Genomic DNA, 15,163 nt, shown 5'->3' on the forward strand with positions numbered 1-15,163 from the left:
GACAACTAACTAAAAGGTGATCTCATTGGATGTGCCCTGACAATTAATGCTTGTATATCTTATCGTGTGTTGTCATGTTTGTTTATATGTTTGTTTAAAAAATAATACAAAAAAAAAATACAAAAAAAAAAAACGAACTGGATAGTTGATGATGATGATAATAAACATTATCTTTCAAGTTCAAGTTCAAGTTCTTTAATAGTTGTCATACAGAAGTACAGAATACTTTCATACAAAATGATAGAGGTCTTACTGTTACGCTCCAGTGACTGTGCTAGACAAGATAGTATCAAATAACATACTAACATAATATAGCATGAATTTAGAAGAAGAAAATGAGGTCACAGTGTTCGGTATAGACATATGTACAATGTTCTGAGTTACCATATAATATACAATACACAATACTATGCAGTGTACTAATGTAATGAAATATTCTAAAATCAATAAGTGTGCTATAAGCCATTCTCCCGTTCTGTGTGTGTGTGATTCCCAGGTACCAAACCCTAGTAGTAGTATAGACGCATGATCGGTAGTAGTATAAGTATCATAGTAGTAAGGTACATAATAGTAAAAAGACAGTAAGAAGGTCACTCAGTACATGTGATAATCTTGGTCTAATAGTATTATTTCTGTCACCAAGGCAAGCCCCTGCCTATGTTTATTGATTTAATACTGCTAGTGTTTCAATCATAATCCTCCCCTCATATCGCCCCCCCCCCCCCCCCCCCCCCCCCCTCGAACGTGCACAAAAGCTTCGGCGTGGCCGCTTTTGTATGGGTGTCGTCTAGCCATAATATGAATGTGAGTGTAGCGTGGGGAGAGAGAGAGAGGGGGAGAGCAGATAAGGGAGTCCTTGAATCTGTGGGGGAAGCAAGCAGAGAGCACGCACACACCCACACACGCACGCACGCACGCACACACACACACACACACACACACACACAAGACCAGTATGAGGGAGGTGGGGGGTGGGGCCCGGGCCCGGCTGAAAGAGGAAGGGGGTGGGGTGCTAAAGGTGTAACAGAGAGAGAGAGAGAGAGAGAGCGAGCGAGAAGGGGAGAAGAGAGAGAGCGAGGGACCTCAAGCTATTGATGGGGAAATAGAGGGGAGGGGTGGAAGCGAGCGTGTAGAGGAGCAGCAGCAGCAGGAGGAGGAGGGAGGGAGGGAGGGAGGGGTGTGTGTAGCTTGGCTGAACGAGGAAGCAGCAGAGAGCCATTTTCACTGTGTTGAGTAACTACACGCTGCTGCTCCGTCCGCAGAAGAGAGAGAGAAGCTCTCGCCTCGGAGGAAAGAAAGCACTCCCGTCCCGGATCCGAGAGGAGCAGCCCTCTCTCTCTCTCTCTCCCCTCGTCTCACCCTCTCTCTCCGCGTCGTCCTCCTCGTCCTCTCCCCCTCTCTCTCTCCCCGGTGGTCCGTGCGAGAGAGAGAGAGAGAGAGCGAAGGGGGGAGAGGCCCAGGGAGAAAAGACATACAATGGAACGGAGAGCCTGTGGCAACTGGGCCGCTGTGCTGCTGAGAGGGGGAGGGGGAGGAGAGGAGACCGGCTCTCACAGCTAACACAGCCAGCCGGCTGCAGTCAGGCCTCCACAAGCCTCTCCTAGCTGGCCGGATCCACTCCGCTCACAGCCTACCGTTTTCTCTCTACCGGAGGCCCTTTTTTTCCCTGGAATAACCTCCCGGATTTCGTTGGACTCCTTGACCCTTTTTAAGGATTATTACCGTTGGATTTTAAGGACGTGTGTAAATGCAACACTAGGGATTAAAACCGGCCCCTTGTGGGTTTTTTTTTCTTTTTTTTGGAAGAGGGTCCAAACAAACAAACAAACAAAACAAACTTTTCTTTTTGTATCTCTGTTCCCTTTTGGTTTCTGTTCAGCGGGGGTTCGTAAATGGAATACAAGATGCATGCCAAGTCGAATGATTTGCTGGATTTTCAGAAACTGGATGCCCTCCTGGAAAAAATTGCACACTCAGTCTCAGTGAAAAGGTAATGTTTTGTGGCAGCAGGGCAGGTCTTTAACCCAGAACCTTCAGATACATTCTCACACAGGCTCGCTCTCTCTCACTCTCTCTCTCACACACACACACAGACACAAATATAATTCCTTGATACCGACGGTGAGAGAGGCTAACGTCAAGAGAGGGACAGTTTGAAGTCTTCGTCACCTCGTGAGGAACGCTAGCGGTGTTGTTGGTATCGCCCGGCACTTTTCACGGGGCACTAACGTATCACTTATTCACTTTGATTTTGGGGATATGAATATTCAGTGTTGTGTTGTTAGGGATTGCATTGTTAGTCTGTCCTCTCTGCCAGAAACCATGAATAACCAACCTCCTGGGGAGAGAGGGGTGTGTGTGAGAGAGAGAGAGAGAGAGAGAGAGAGAGAGGGGGGAAGGGGGGACTCACAGAGGAAGAAGGGGGTGGTGGGTGGGTGGGTTAGTGTTTGTGTGTGTGTGCGTGTGTGTGTATGTTGTGGCAGTAATGTCTCCTGGTTCCTGGTAAGGGCTTGGCTCACAGAGCAGAGAGCGGCTGGGAGTTGAACCAGAAAGGGCGCATTCATTTCATCTCGCTTCCTGTTAGTCAGAGTGAGACTGAGTCACGGTTGGCCCCGTGTGAGTCAGTGCACGGTGTCACATTCTGACTCACAGATGCTGCAAGTCGTGGCGGAGGGGCCGGCGGGGGTGGGGGTGGGGGTGTGTGGGGGCTGGGGGCTTCTTCTTCAGTGGGTGGGGATTTTTTTTTGCTTGTTCTTTTTTAGAGCAGTCATCTCTCTAGACTCGTCATGTTTGATCGTATTTCGCCTGCCATTTCTTCATTTTACATTCTTTCTTTTGTCTCATCATGATGATCACCTCCCCGCTTCCTACTAGGCTACTTAATGGCCTCGGTTGATCTCTATAGCTAGCTACTAGGGCCGCTCGGTTATGGCAAAAACCCGAATCCTGATTATTAATTAATAAACGTGAGCACTCTTCGTTTTTAAGAACGTTGTAAATGCCGTTTTATCTTTTAGTCTCGACCAAAAGGCAGCTTTTCTGTCATCTTCTATGAGTTATGTAGTTGGAGTAACTGGAGAAAAGCGCAGTGGCTCTTCCCTCCTCTCTCTCTCAACACGAGCTGAAACTACAGTTCGGGCTGTCGGGACGAGGCGGGTAGCACAGCGCCGTGACGGAAGGGTGCGCTGCATTTACAACACGAGACAAAATGAGAGCCATGTGGCATGATGATCGTTTTTTTATCTCGATCGTCTTGTTTTTTCCTGATCGTGGGAAGTCAACATTTCAATTGAGCCCCGGTGGCGCTACAAAGCGTCGCTGCTTTGGACCGCGAGGCGAATGCGGTCGTGTCTCTTTTGGACAACCCGGCCTAGATGTTGTAAGCGGACCCACCGTCCGCTCCTCACGTCGGGACTCTTTGATCCGAGAACAGTGTGTAGTCCTGATGTCCACCCGCCAGGCCCCAGTGGAGACCCTGGGTTCTGGTGCAGTTGTCAAGCATGCTAATTCCTAGAGCTGGAATGTCACAGCCGCCTGTTTGAATCATGCCCCACCTCCAAGTCTCGTGTGATACTCAGATTATAAGATTAGATTAAAATCTATTGTCATCATACAGCACAGCACAACACAACCTAAATAAATTAGTACTACTGAGTATAATGGTGCTAATCGGATGTAAATGATAAATGGCACTTTTATCCAAAGCGCTTTACAATTTGTTCCTCACATTTGACCCATTCATCACACACCGATGGCAGGGGCAGCCAGCCACGCAAGGTGCCAACCTGCACACCGGGAGCAATTAGGGGTTGAGTGTCTTGCTCAAGGACACTTGGACACACTGCCCAGGAGGAGCAGGAATCCAACCCGGCGGGAACCTCCAGATTACCAGACGACTCATCTACCTCCTGAGCCACTTTTTTACTACAGAGTTGTATTAATATGTACAGTGATACAGGTATTAGACACTATGGTAGTAAGTCTTACTGACCAGCAGTGTAACTAGTAAGTGTAGGTAAGGGATATGTACAGATATAGATATAGTATCTACAGATATGTAAAAAGGATTAAATGCCGGTATGTAGAGACAGATGTGGATATATATATATATATATATATATATATATATATATATATATACAGCATCATTGTACATGCTATCATGCAGAGTTATATTGGTTATATGCAGGTGTATACCTAGGTATATAGAATGAGTATATGCGGGTATATACTGTATATAAAACATCTAAAATGAGACTATTCATTCATTTAATTAGAACACCAGAAAGGCAATGTCCTGGTCAAGAAACATAGTAGCACCAATCACCCTGACCACTCTCTGCCTGTCGTATAGAAACATAGGAGAACCAGACACCCTGGCCACTCTTTTTACCCTGGCTATAGTCATGTTGCTTGTGGTTTCTTTGGCCATGTTGGTTAGGATTACTATAGTGATGTTGTGTTGTACTACAAATATTTTCGGACTTCCTCGGCCAGCCTTTCTTCGACTGGGTCCATGCTTTGAAACGTAGTTAATCACGATCAATAATGGAAATGCTCCGACCGAGCCCCCGGCCGAAACGATAAGCGGTAAACGCGGAGGTACGTCAGAGGAACACGTGCACCGCGGCCCGGCCCATGGCAGCGGCCAATCGCAGCTCCGCGCCGTCCGCCGGGACCTCGGCAGGCTCGCCGCAGCAACCTTCGCAACCACTTTGACGTCTGGGTATAAATTATGCATTAGCTGGGGTTTCTATAGTCATGTTAGTCGAGGTTTCTCTGTGCATAAGGGAAATGTTCTGTGACTTGATTATGCAGCTCACACAGCTCAGACATGGTGCGTGTGTGTGATAAAAAGTCACAACGGGGATTGGGGAACTCGGAAAGCTAGGCTTTCTACAAGACAGTTGGTGTGTGTTGTTTGAACGCTAGCGGCCGTTCGATTTGGAGGACATGGATTATTTGTCCTTTTCCCCGGCGGTCGCTGGATCCACGCGACTTCGGTGCTCATTTCAGTGACGCACGTGACTGGATCCGGGCAGTATCGGCCACGCTGGAGCCATTTTTACTCCGTTCTCGATACCCAACCCTACGTATAGCAGGGTTACACTGACATCTCCCCTAATGGAGAAACATTTATTATATCCAGTATATTATACACTTTTGTCCAAAATGACTCTCAAACTAATGGTCTATGGCCATTGGCCAGGTACACAGCAGATATGTCTAAGAATTTGCATTTTCACCCCTTTGTTTTCAACTTTCACTGTCCGACACGACGACGCAAAAAAAACGCTCCCATGAACTGACCTCATGGTAGGCTGCAGGGAGCTCTCCACGGTCCTGATTGCAGTGAGAAAATACTCCGAAATATCTGCGTGGACGAGGCCTAAGTCGATAACTGTTCAGCGGAAGCTACGGACGGGATCAGTACTCGGCTGATCTGCTGCCACCGAAAGCTTAGGACTGAATCTGTGCGGACAGTGAAAAGGTGGTACATCACTGCGTCACCTAGTCGTTTACCAGAGGTGGCTTTGCTGTGTTGTGTTGTCTCTCTGTCCCATCGTCCTCCACTCCCCAAGATGTCCTGTGTTGTGTCGTCTGTCCGTCATGTAGTCCTCCACTTGACACACTTTGTCTGTTCCCCAAGATGTCCTGTGTTGTGTCGTCTGTCTGTCATGTCCTCCTCCACTTGACAGTGACACATATACCTGTCTATTTCCCAAGATGTCCTGTATTGTATTGTGTTGTCTGTCTGTCAAGTCGTCCACTTGACACACATAACCGTGTCTATCCCCCAAGATGTCCTGTATTGTGTCGTCTGTCTGTCATGTCCTCCTCCACTTGACACACATAACTGTCTGTTCATCATGACTTTCACACTGACTGGTACTTTCACACTGACTGGTTCACATCGATTGGCATAATATAATGGCTCGCCGCACGCAGACGAAAGCGTAATATTATTTCTAGCCATTACCGTGATCAATACACCACCGCCACTGTCTGGCGGCAGGCTGGGGCGTGTACAAGCGTAGCGGCGCCGCTCACCATAAGAAGGATGGCATGAAAGAGGAGAGGGAGGGATGGACGAACACGCAGGGAGTGGTGTTCTGGGCCCTTGTTGCTATCCTTACATTAATTATTTATCACTCTGCTTTCAGGCAAAAAAGAAAACTGGGTCTCTCTCTCTCTCTCTGACCCTCGCTAAAGGCCTCTCTAGTGGAATCCACAGGACTGCGTTTTGGCCGAATCCTCCCGGTACACATGAATGATTAATAGTTTATCTTTTTTGAGGAGATACGAGATGTTTTTGTTGTTATTTATTCCCTCCCTTTCAAGTAGGACACCGGTTGCGAGGCGGTTGTTTCCCGGTGTGTGCGAGCCCCGCCCCCCCTCCGGTAACCGGAGACACTTCCTCCACTGCCAAGCATTCCACAGCAGTCTGCAATGATCTATGTCCGGGTCAAAGGTCAACTGTTATTCCAGAGCCGAGAGGAGACATGCGGGTGGCAGGAAGTGGGCCCTTTCTTTTTTTGATATGCTTCTGTTCGGAGCGGCTGGTGATCTGATCGCTCACGTCGGCTGACGACAGGGTTCTTTTCGTCCACAACAACCCGGGACATCGATACCGGCGGGAGGCTCGTCTGTAACGCCGAGCGGTTCCACTTCCCATTAGAACATTAAAGGTGCTGTAAGTGATCTTTTTTTTTTTGGTTAAAGTAAGTGTTAAATAGCTCTGCATTCCGACAGCCATCACTGAGGTAGAGTGTCTGGTCAGTGTCTGGTCAGTGGGTCTCCCAGGCCCTCCGCTCTGCAGTACATGATATTATGTGTTCCGTTTTATCCCATTTCCCACTTTATCCAATCGGGAGAGAGAACCCAGAATGATATTTTTATTTACTTCAGTGAAATCTTAACCTAAACCAAATTTGCTTTTACTGCACTGGCAGATTATTTCACTTGTTTCAAGCACATATTTACTTTAAAACTAGTTTTTATTTCTTGTTTTTTGTCAGACCATTTTTGCAGTGTGGACTGTGTGGTGTTCTCTCTCCTGATTGGTAGACCCCACGTTACTGACCAAACACTCTATATCGGTGATGGCTGTCGGAATGTAGAGCTATTATTTTAACAATGTAGACCACTTATTTCAACCAATAAATACCACTTGCAGCACCTTTTTAAGTCAATAATTGTCAGGAACAAGGGTCAAACAGGGTCAGAAAGAGCCTGTGTAAGACTGTGGTTACAAACACTTGTCTAATCTTGGCTCTGATAAGCTCGCTCTTGTATTGATGCGTTCTGGAGCACCGGTGAAAACCGTTTCCTCGAGTTAACTGAAGCCAGACTTAAAACAGTGGTTTAAAGTGTGTGGAGATAGGCCCTGGTTGACATCAAGTGTCACAGTCAAAGAGCTTAGTGTTCATATAATAATACGTCTCTAAGCGCAGATAGTCCTCGGGGCAAACAAGCGCCTTACGGTCGAGATCCCGTCTGCCTCGTCTCGTCGGGTCAGACGGTGTGGGTTTGTTTGCGTCCAAAGACGATAAGACTAAATCCAATATCGGAGCGATAGGGCGCCACTGGCGATGAGTCCCTTTGAAGAAAGCCTGCTGCCGGTGAGTCATCATCATCATCCAATCCTGCGTCTACGCGGGTGTATACAAGATTATGCTTGCTCATATCCTGCGCCAGAGGGGTAGTTCATGCCCTCATGTAAACTCGTCGATGGAACAGAGTCGAGTGCGTCTGTCGACGACGTGCTTCGAGACGATTTGTTTACTATCGCCATGGTTACCATTGGTTTAATATCGACGACTGTTACTATATAAGTAGGCCAAGTGTATCACTGGTTGCAATGAGCTGTTGTGTGGACCATCTGGTGGGGTTTTGTATGCGTATGATGATGAGGCTGTGGTCTGATTCCCAACTGGAGCAGCCCGGCTCATGTTGCGGCCAGCAGCCTCTGACTGGTCCCTGTGGACGCTCCCGGGTGCCAGGCCTTGAGATTATTTTGTGCTGTGGTGGCTACTTCCCGGTGCCCCCCCCCCCCCCCCCCCCCCCCCAGCCATCTGCACCGTCCCTGCCTCTTGTCTCTGCGAGACGCTCCTGGCTCGGATCCGGTTGCTCCCCGCTTTCTCCGTGTCCCTATTGACCTATCTCGAGCCCTGCCCCGCCCCCTCTCGAGGGCCGTTCCGGCCAAGTCCTAGCGGCCTTCAATTAATTCCCAATGTTAGAGGAGCGTACGCAGTACCTCGCGTGCACCTCGTGGCTGCATGCGCTCCTCGACATCGGAGATTAATTGAAAGCAGCCGTGCTGCTATACTTGGCTGCTTTGTTGGGTGACAACGAACTATCACAAGATTGGAGGATCGAGAAAAGAGGGTGGGGTTTAAGATGGGTACATTTACCTTTTTCTTTTCTATTTAAGCTTTGATTTTACCACACAACTCTGGCACGTTGTGTCAAGACAAGAGTGGGACCGTACTTTAGGGTTCACCTGTGTTGGAGGTCATCGTTGACAAGTAGGCCGCTATAACGAACAGTAGGCGAAAAGGTCCCAGGAAATCGTTTTTCCAGCACGAGCGTGGACGTGACGTAGAACACGAGAAGAGTGCACTGCAGGGTGTGAACCAGGGTTTCCGTTAGAAAAAATTGTTGCCGGTCTCAGGGTCCGGTAGATTTTTATCTACCGGTCAAATGAGAGAAATTCCGGTCAGAGTTTATTGAGCTTAAAAACAACAGGCTATATAAAGAATGACATCCTCAAGGCATGTAGATTTATAATATTTTAACTTAAAGCTAGGCTACTTTTGCGTATACAGTCATTATATTCCAAATAAAATAAGTCCAGAGACTCCGTGCTGCTGCCGACTTTAAATCAAATAGACCTGTGTCTGTGGGCAGTCGGCCCGACATTAATAAACAGCAGTCTGTTATAATCACATTTATGAGCTAACGAATTCCGTTATATTGGACATTTGTATTAATTATATCAAGCGAAGAACTGAGAAATTTGGCAGAGAGACGGCAACATTATCGTGGGTTTGCGTGATGTATATCTCCACCTAGTCCCAACGACTTGGTGCTGGTCATAATGTCCGGTGAAAACAACTCCCTCCAAGCACAACTTGACCACCCGAACCGTACCAAAACAGGCCAAAATTAAATAGCCCATGCGACGAACGATTCATTACATTCGTTTCATCGTTGCTCCACCAAGCAGCCGGTCCAACAATATCAGCGCGAGCGCCGCAGTTAGTTTGCAAGAAGCATCCAGCTGCAGACCCGCAGAGCAGCTTTCCAGGTCTGGGGACCGCACTGTGCCAGCAAAGCTGGTGGGTTCTGTGGGTCTGCAGCTGCCTGCCTTCCGCAAATCCAGCAGCAAGCTCTCGCTGAGCGAAGCAACGACAACAAACGCAATGATTGTTTCGTTCATCGCATAGGCCACCCAACTCCAGCCCATCCAAATACAATTCAAATAATCAAACTGTGCCCAGAGGGAACTATTTTCACCGGACACTATGACCGGAGAGATTAAATTTGTCGGACTTCAACAGATTTTGCCAGTCAAATACCGGTAATTACCGGCTAACGGAAACGCTGGTGTGAACGTGTCCTTGTGACTTAGACCAAACAAAAGCTTAACTGCCTCTCAATCAAAGGAGGTCTGTCTCATCACAACTTCGCCCAAACCAAAAGTGAAACTAAACTGACATGTAAACGTTGTGAGAACAAGGGGAACTGTGAAAATGGACTTTGCATGAAGGTTATGTGAGGTATAAGCCTGCCGCGATAAGCAATAAATCGATTAATTGCTGCGATAATTAAAATGAATGCAATGATTTTGACGGGCGCGATTAATTGCTATTTGCGCGTTTGTTTTAATGAGGCGGAACCAGTGCCCCTTCAGTCACTGTCCGTGTTGGGAGGCGGGCCGCTGACGTTACTAGAGTACAGCACGGGAGCTCCGTGGGGCAACGCCACATAGACATTTCTCAATAGTGTTGCTCCTTTTAACCAAGTAGCATTATTTGTAGTGTAACGTTAGCTATTTTTAGACCCAAGTAGTTACTCGCTACTGCCCGGAGAAACTGGACTGCTAAATAAAGATGAAAGATAGAGCTTTGATTCTCATTCCATGCTAACAACATTAGCTAAATATCTAACAAACGAAATACAACGTATAGCATAGCTACAAGTACAACACAGAATAACGTTAATACAATTACATGCATCATTGTTTACAATGAACGGGTGGGGCTAGTCAAAGGACTGGACACGGGGACAAGTTAAACATGAATTAATTTATTATAACACTCCGGTAGTTTCGAGTCGTGCTGCAGTGCTTACGCACCACAGCTATTCTATTACTGCTTTGACGCTTCCTCCTCATCGTTGATTGCCTGTAGTAGCTGCATCTAACGTTAGTAGCTAACGTTAAAACTAACCGAAAGGTAGTTGTTCACCAACAATTTGTTTTATCATTAGCTCAAAAATAGAACCGGACGAGACATGTTGTCGGCTCATAGTTTCTGCTTAGGATAATAACAACAATACTTCCGGTCCGGTCGGTGGGCTTCAAAATAAAAGTCAAACACCGGAAAAGACGGAGCGGTGGGCTTCAAAATAAAAGTTTTGGGAAATAAATTTCTCAAAAAAAATTCTCTAACCGGTCGCAATAATATCGCTTATCGCGATATTTTCGGGGGCAATTAATCGCCCAGCAAAATGTGTTATCGTGGCAGGCCTAGTGAGGTAGGAAATGTATTCAGTTTGTAAACCATAGAGCAGCAATAGATGCATTTGACTGTAGACAAGCAGTTATACCAATCTACGAGGTACTTTCTTTACAGCTGTTAATTACACTTTAGTAAACGAATGCAAGACTAGGCTGGGTATTCCAGCAACCAAGTGTGTGGTGTTGATTAGAGCCCCTTTGACCAAATCCCGTATTACTACATGTGAATAGACCCAGCCTAGTTGTTTTGTTTGTGTCTCATTTAGTGCCACTCTTACACTCCTGCCTTAAAGTGATATTACACATTAGGTACAGGTTGACAATTGAATCTTTAAAATCTTATTTTGGTTTGACATGTTCTCGGGTACGTTCGGGGGAACCCGTCAGCTTTCATTTTCTTTTTTAAAATAATTTTCTGACGACGATTTAAATGGTAAATGGCTGCATTTATATAACAGCTTTTATCCAAAAGCGCTTTACAATTTGTTCCTCACATTTGACCCATTCACTCACACATTCACACACCGACGGCGGAGGCGACCGTGCAAGGTGCCAACCTGCTCATCGGGAGCAGTTAGGGGTTAAGTGTCTTGCTCAAGGACACTTTGACACGCTGCCCGGGAGGAGCGGGAATCGAACCGGGAACGTCCTCCAGATAACCTGACGACTGCTCTACCTACCGAGCCACTGTCGCCCCCTGAGTTATTTAGCCTCTGAGATCAATGTCTCGGCGCTTCCAGGGTAGCTGCTGGCTGCTCACTTCTGATTCCCAACATCACAGACCAAGACCTCCTCCTCCGTGCGCCGGTAATTGATTACGGCCCGATCAGCGACCAACTCCTGTAATTTCTCCAAAGGTGATTCGTGTTCCTTTGACTTTGAAAGCAATTTGTTTCTTTTATGACACGAGTGGAACGGTTCTCTACACGAAACGCAAACTTCAAGACTTTCTGTAGGTGTTTCAGATCCACATGACACACAAAGATCAATAACAAGCATCAAGACTTTCTGTCTGTTTTAGATCCACATGACACACAAAGATCAATAACAACAAGCATCAAGACTTTCCGTCTGTGTTTTAGATCCACATGACACACAAAGATCAATAACAACAAGCATCAAGACTTTCTGTCTGTGTTTTAGATCCACATGACACACAGATCAATAACACGCATCAAGGCACACATATTCCACAAAGAAACCAAGAGAGACATATGAATCCTGTATTGAGCAGCTAAAATAATTCTTGTTTTTCTTTTTTCTTTGAAGTCATACGTGTCATCGCTGGAGACAGGAGTCATCGTTCTATTGCTTGGCAACGAACTGCGACCAGCAGCTCTATAGGTCACTCTGTCGGTCGGTTGGTTGATCCACAAGAATTTCCCCACTTTCCGCATTCAGCTGGGTGCGCAGCACGCTTGTTGTTGTCTCATGGCTGCTCGCAGTTGCTGCAGCGGGGTAATAATACAGGAACGTTAGAGAACGTAAAAGCTAAGTGGTTTTTTCACACAAAATGACCTGTGCCTAGTGACTCAAGTTTCATGGAGCATATTTTCAACCCTTTCGGCAGTGTGACAGGTAGGCTGAGGTCTACCAACTAGGGGTGTAACGATTCGACCTCACAACGATTCTTATTCGATTACGATTCTTCAGGCAACGATTCAATGCATCATGAAATCTCTTAATTTGACCACGATTCGATTCGATTAATTTTCTATTAATTTTCTATCCGTTAATTCCCCCAAAAAAATGTAATACACAAATGTGGCTGGGGGAACTGATTCACTCAGCATGAATGGACTATAGGTAAATAAAAACAATACACACAAAAAAACAAACATTAAAAAAACATTTTTCTTTTTAGATTAATTTAGATTATAATCGATTCTAACATATTCAAATCGATGCATCGAATCAAACACATTAGAATCGATGCATTTCGATTAATCGATGCATCGTTACACCCCTACTACTACCAACACAAACACATATGAACAAGTTAACCCTTTCATTACCACTCTACAGAAGGTTAACCTTTCATTAATTTACCACACTACAGAAGCTTAACCTTTCACTACCACACTACAGACAGTTAACCTTTCACAACCATGCCACAGGGTTAATACTTTCACTACCACACTACAGAAGGTTAACCTTTCACTACCACACTACAGAAGGTTAACCTTTCACTACCACACTACAGACTAACTGGGACCAGGACCATCTCTGGTAATAAAAATAAGTCAAAATTAGACTGACATTTTCACTCTGGTCAAGCTACTGCTGTCATTGGGAACAGACCTTTTGGTGGTGGTTGTTGCTTGCCTAGTTCAGTTTTAGAAGTAGCAGAGGTAGTGCCCTTTCTAATGAAGTTCCTTTTAACACATTGTCTGCCAGGCATTGTGCCCATCCTTATGCCCAGTCTGCCAGTGCTGTAACCCTATGGAGATGTTTACCTTCTTTGCAGGGCTATAACTTTTTAAATATTATAGCTATATCGACATTACTATGGCCCATTCAACATCGGGTATCTATCGTTCCGGATGTGGGAACGTTATATTTTTTCATTCATACATTGTCGTGTTAATACCGTCGTGAATATAAGTATGTTTTTAAGGTTTTCTGCAGTAATTCCTAAAACGCGAGTTATAGGCCCTGACGCATATGATAGATTATCGATTGGCGTTTCTTTCCTAATAATGGATTGGATTTATATAGCGCTCTTCATGAGACCCCAGTGACCCCAGAGCGCTTACAGAGTCCATTATTCGTTCATACACAGTCATACCGGTGGTGGTAAGCTACAATGGACCTGTCTCAAAACCCTGCCCTCTTTTCTTGATCCTCCAATCACAGCTGTCGCTTACCTCTGACTGTGATTGGAGGATCAAGAAAAGGGGCAGGGTTTGAGACGGGTCTATTGCAGCCAGAGCTGCCCTGAGGCAGACTCACGGAAGCGTGGCGAATAATCATCGCCTACGGCCCCTCCGACCACCACCAACATTCATTCACATGCATACACATTCATACGAGGCAAGTAGGTTAAGTGTCTTGCCCAAGGACACAACGGCAGTGGGATGGACATGGGCTTGAGCGGGATTCGAACCACCAACCCTTCGATCATTGGACGACCCGCTCTACCCCTGAGCCACGCCGCCCCCTATACACGCTATATTAAAAAATTCAAATGTATATGATCGGTATACATTATGCTTCATCATGCGTGAAGGAAGGGGGGGGGGGTCGTTTATAATTTCTTGATCGTCAGTAGCGTCTTTATTTTTTTTACTATGGGTTGATACGTTGATCAGATGGATTGCCGTGAAATGAATAAACAATCGGGCTGAAAAAAACGTTAGTTTCCTCTTACCGTTTGCCGATGAGACTGGAGGAAAAATATTCCAATTATTTGACGTCGATCTGCTAGATCCATTTCCCGTTTGTATGACGCAATAAACGCCAAAATCATATTGATTATTGCGTTTAGAAAGCGATCCCAATGCACTCGAGTGTGTATCTATATCCACGCTACAAGATATTACTCCCGGAGGAATTTCCGCCACTTCCGGTTTGGCTTGGAGTGTAACTCGCCCAACATCCACCAGGCGGCGGTATTGAGGCGTTGCAATATCAGACATGGTCCAGCTGCAGTCCCGCAGGGAGGCTGGATGAATTATGAATGCCATGGCGAAAAAATTTAATATTGATCCCAAAAAAAAATAACTCGTTTCTGACGCACAACGCATGGCGGGCAATAACGAGTATACTCGTTTTTGGCATCCAATGTGTTAACAGAGAAAACGAGTGTAAATTTGCAATAGGCTACTCCTCCCATTGTCATGCAATGATACACACACACACAGACACCTTCACACACCTTAATGCCCCATTTCAGCCTCGGGGGGGGGGGGGGCGGGGGATTCTTGTGGATCAAACCAACCAACCGACCGACAGAGTGCTAGTCTCAACTAAACATCCCAAGGTTCCTGTCATGCATCACACATCGTCTCCCTTTAGCCTGTGTCATGTTTAGCTTGTTTAACATTGAGATGAGCTATTGAGCAACAGGCCTATTGTCAGCCCTTCACAATATCATTAGTCGTATTGCATGAGCCCTGATACTGTATCTGGTGTTTAAGTAATGATTAGCATGAGAGAAACAGGAGTGGTCTATAACACTAGCTGATTAAGTAATGATTATGATAATACTGTAGCTGATGTTTAAGTAATTCATGAAAGAAACTAGTGGTCTAAGGCATTAAGTAATGATTATCATGAGTTAAACGGGAATGTAGGTCATTTTGTAGGATGTTTTGTATTATAATTAGACAGTCAACAAAAGCAGTCTAGGGGCGGTCAGGTGGCGTAGCGCAGATTGTGCTCGTCACCAATGCAAGAGGCTGCGGTCTCGACTCCCGG

At 46.0% G+C, this 15,163-nt stretch overlaps 1 protein-coding gene across 1 annotated transcript in view; it reads left to right on the forward strand.

The window, feature by feature from the left end:
* Positions 1-1,225: 1,225 nt before the first annotated feature.
* Positions 1,226-15,163, forward strand: part of brd4 (bromodomain containing 4) — a 76,707-nt gene continuing 62,769 nt past the window's right edge. Inside the window, 1 exon segment of the mRNA XM_084329440.1 lies at positions 1,226-1,990. Within this exon segment, the coding sequence (XP_084185566.1) occupies positions 1,893-1,990 (98 nt within the window). The 5' untranslated portion in view covers positions 1,226-1,892.

Source organism: Notolepis coatsorum, assembly GCF_963971535.1.
Source record: "Notolepis coatsorum genome assembly, chromosome: 14".
Taxonomy (NCBI): Eukaryota; Metazoa; Chordata; class Actinopteri; order Aulopiformes; family Paralepididae; genus Notolepis; species Notolepis coatsorum.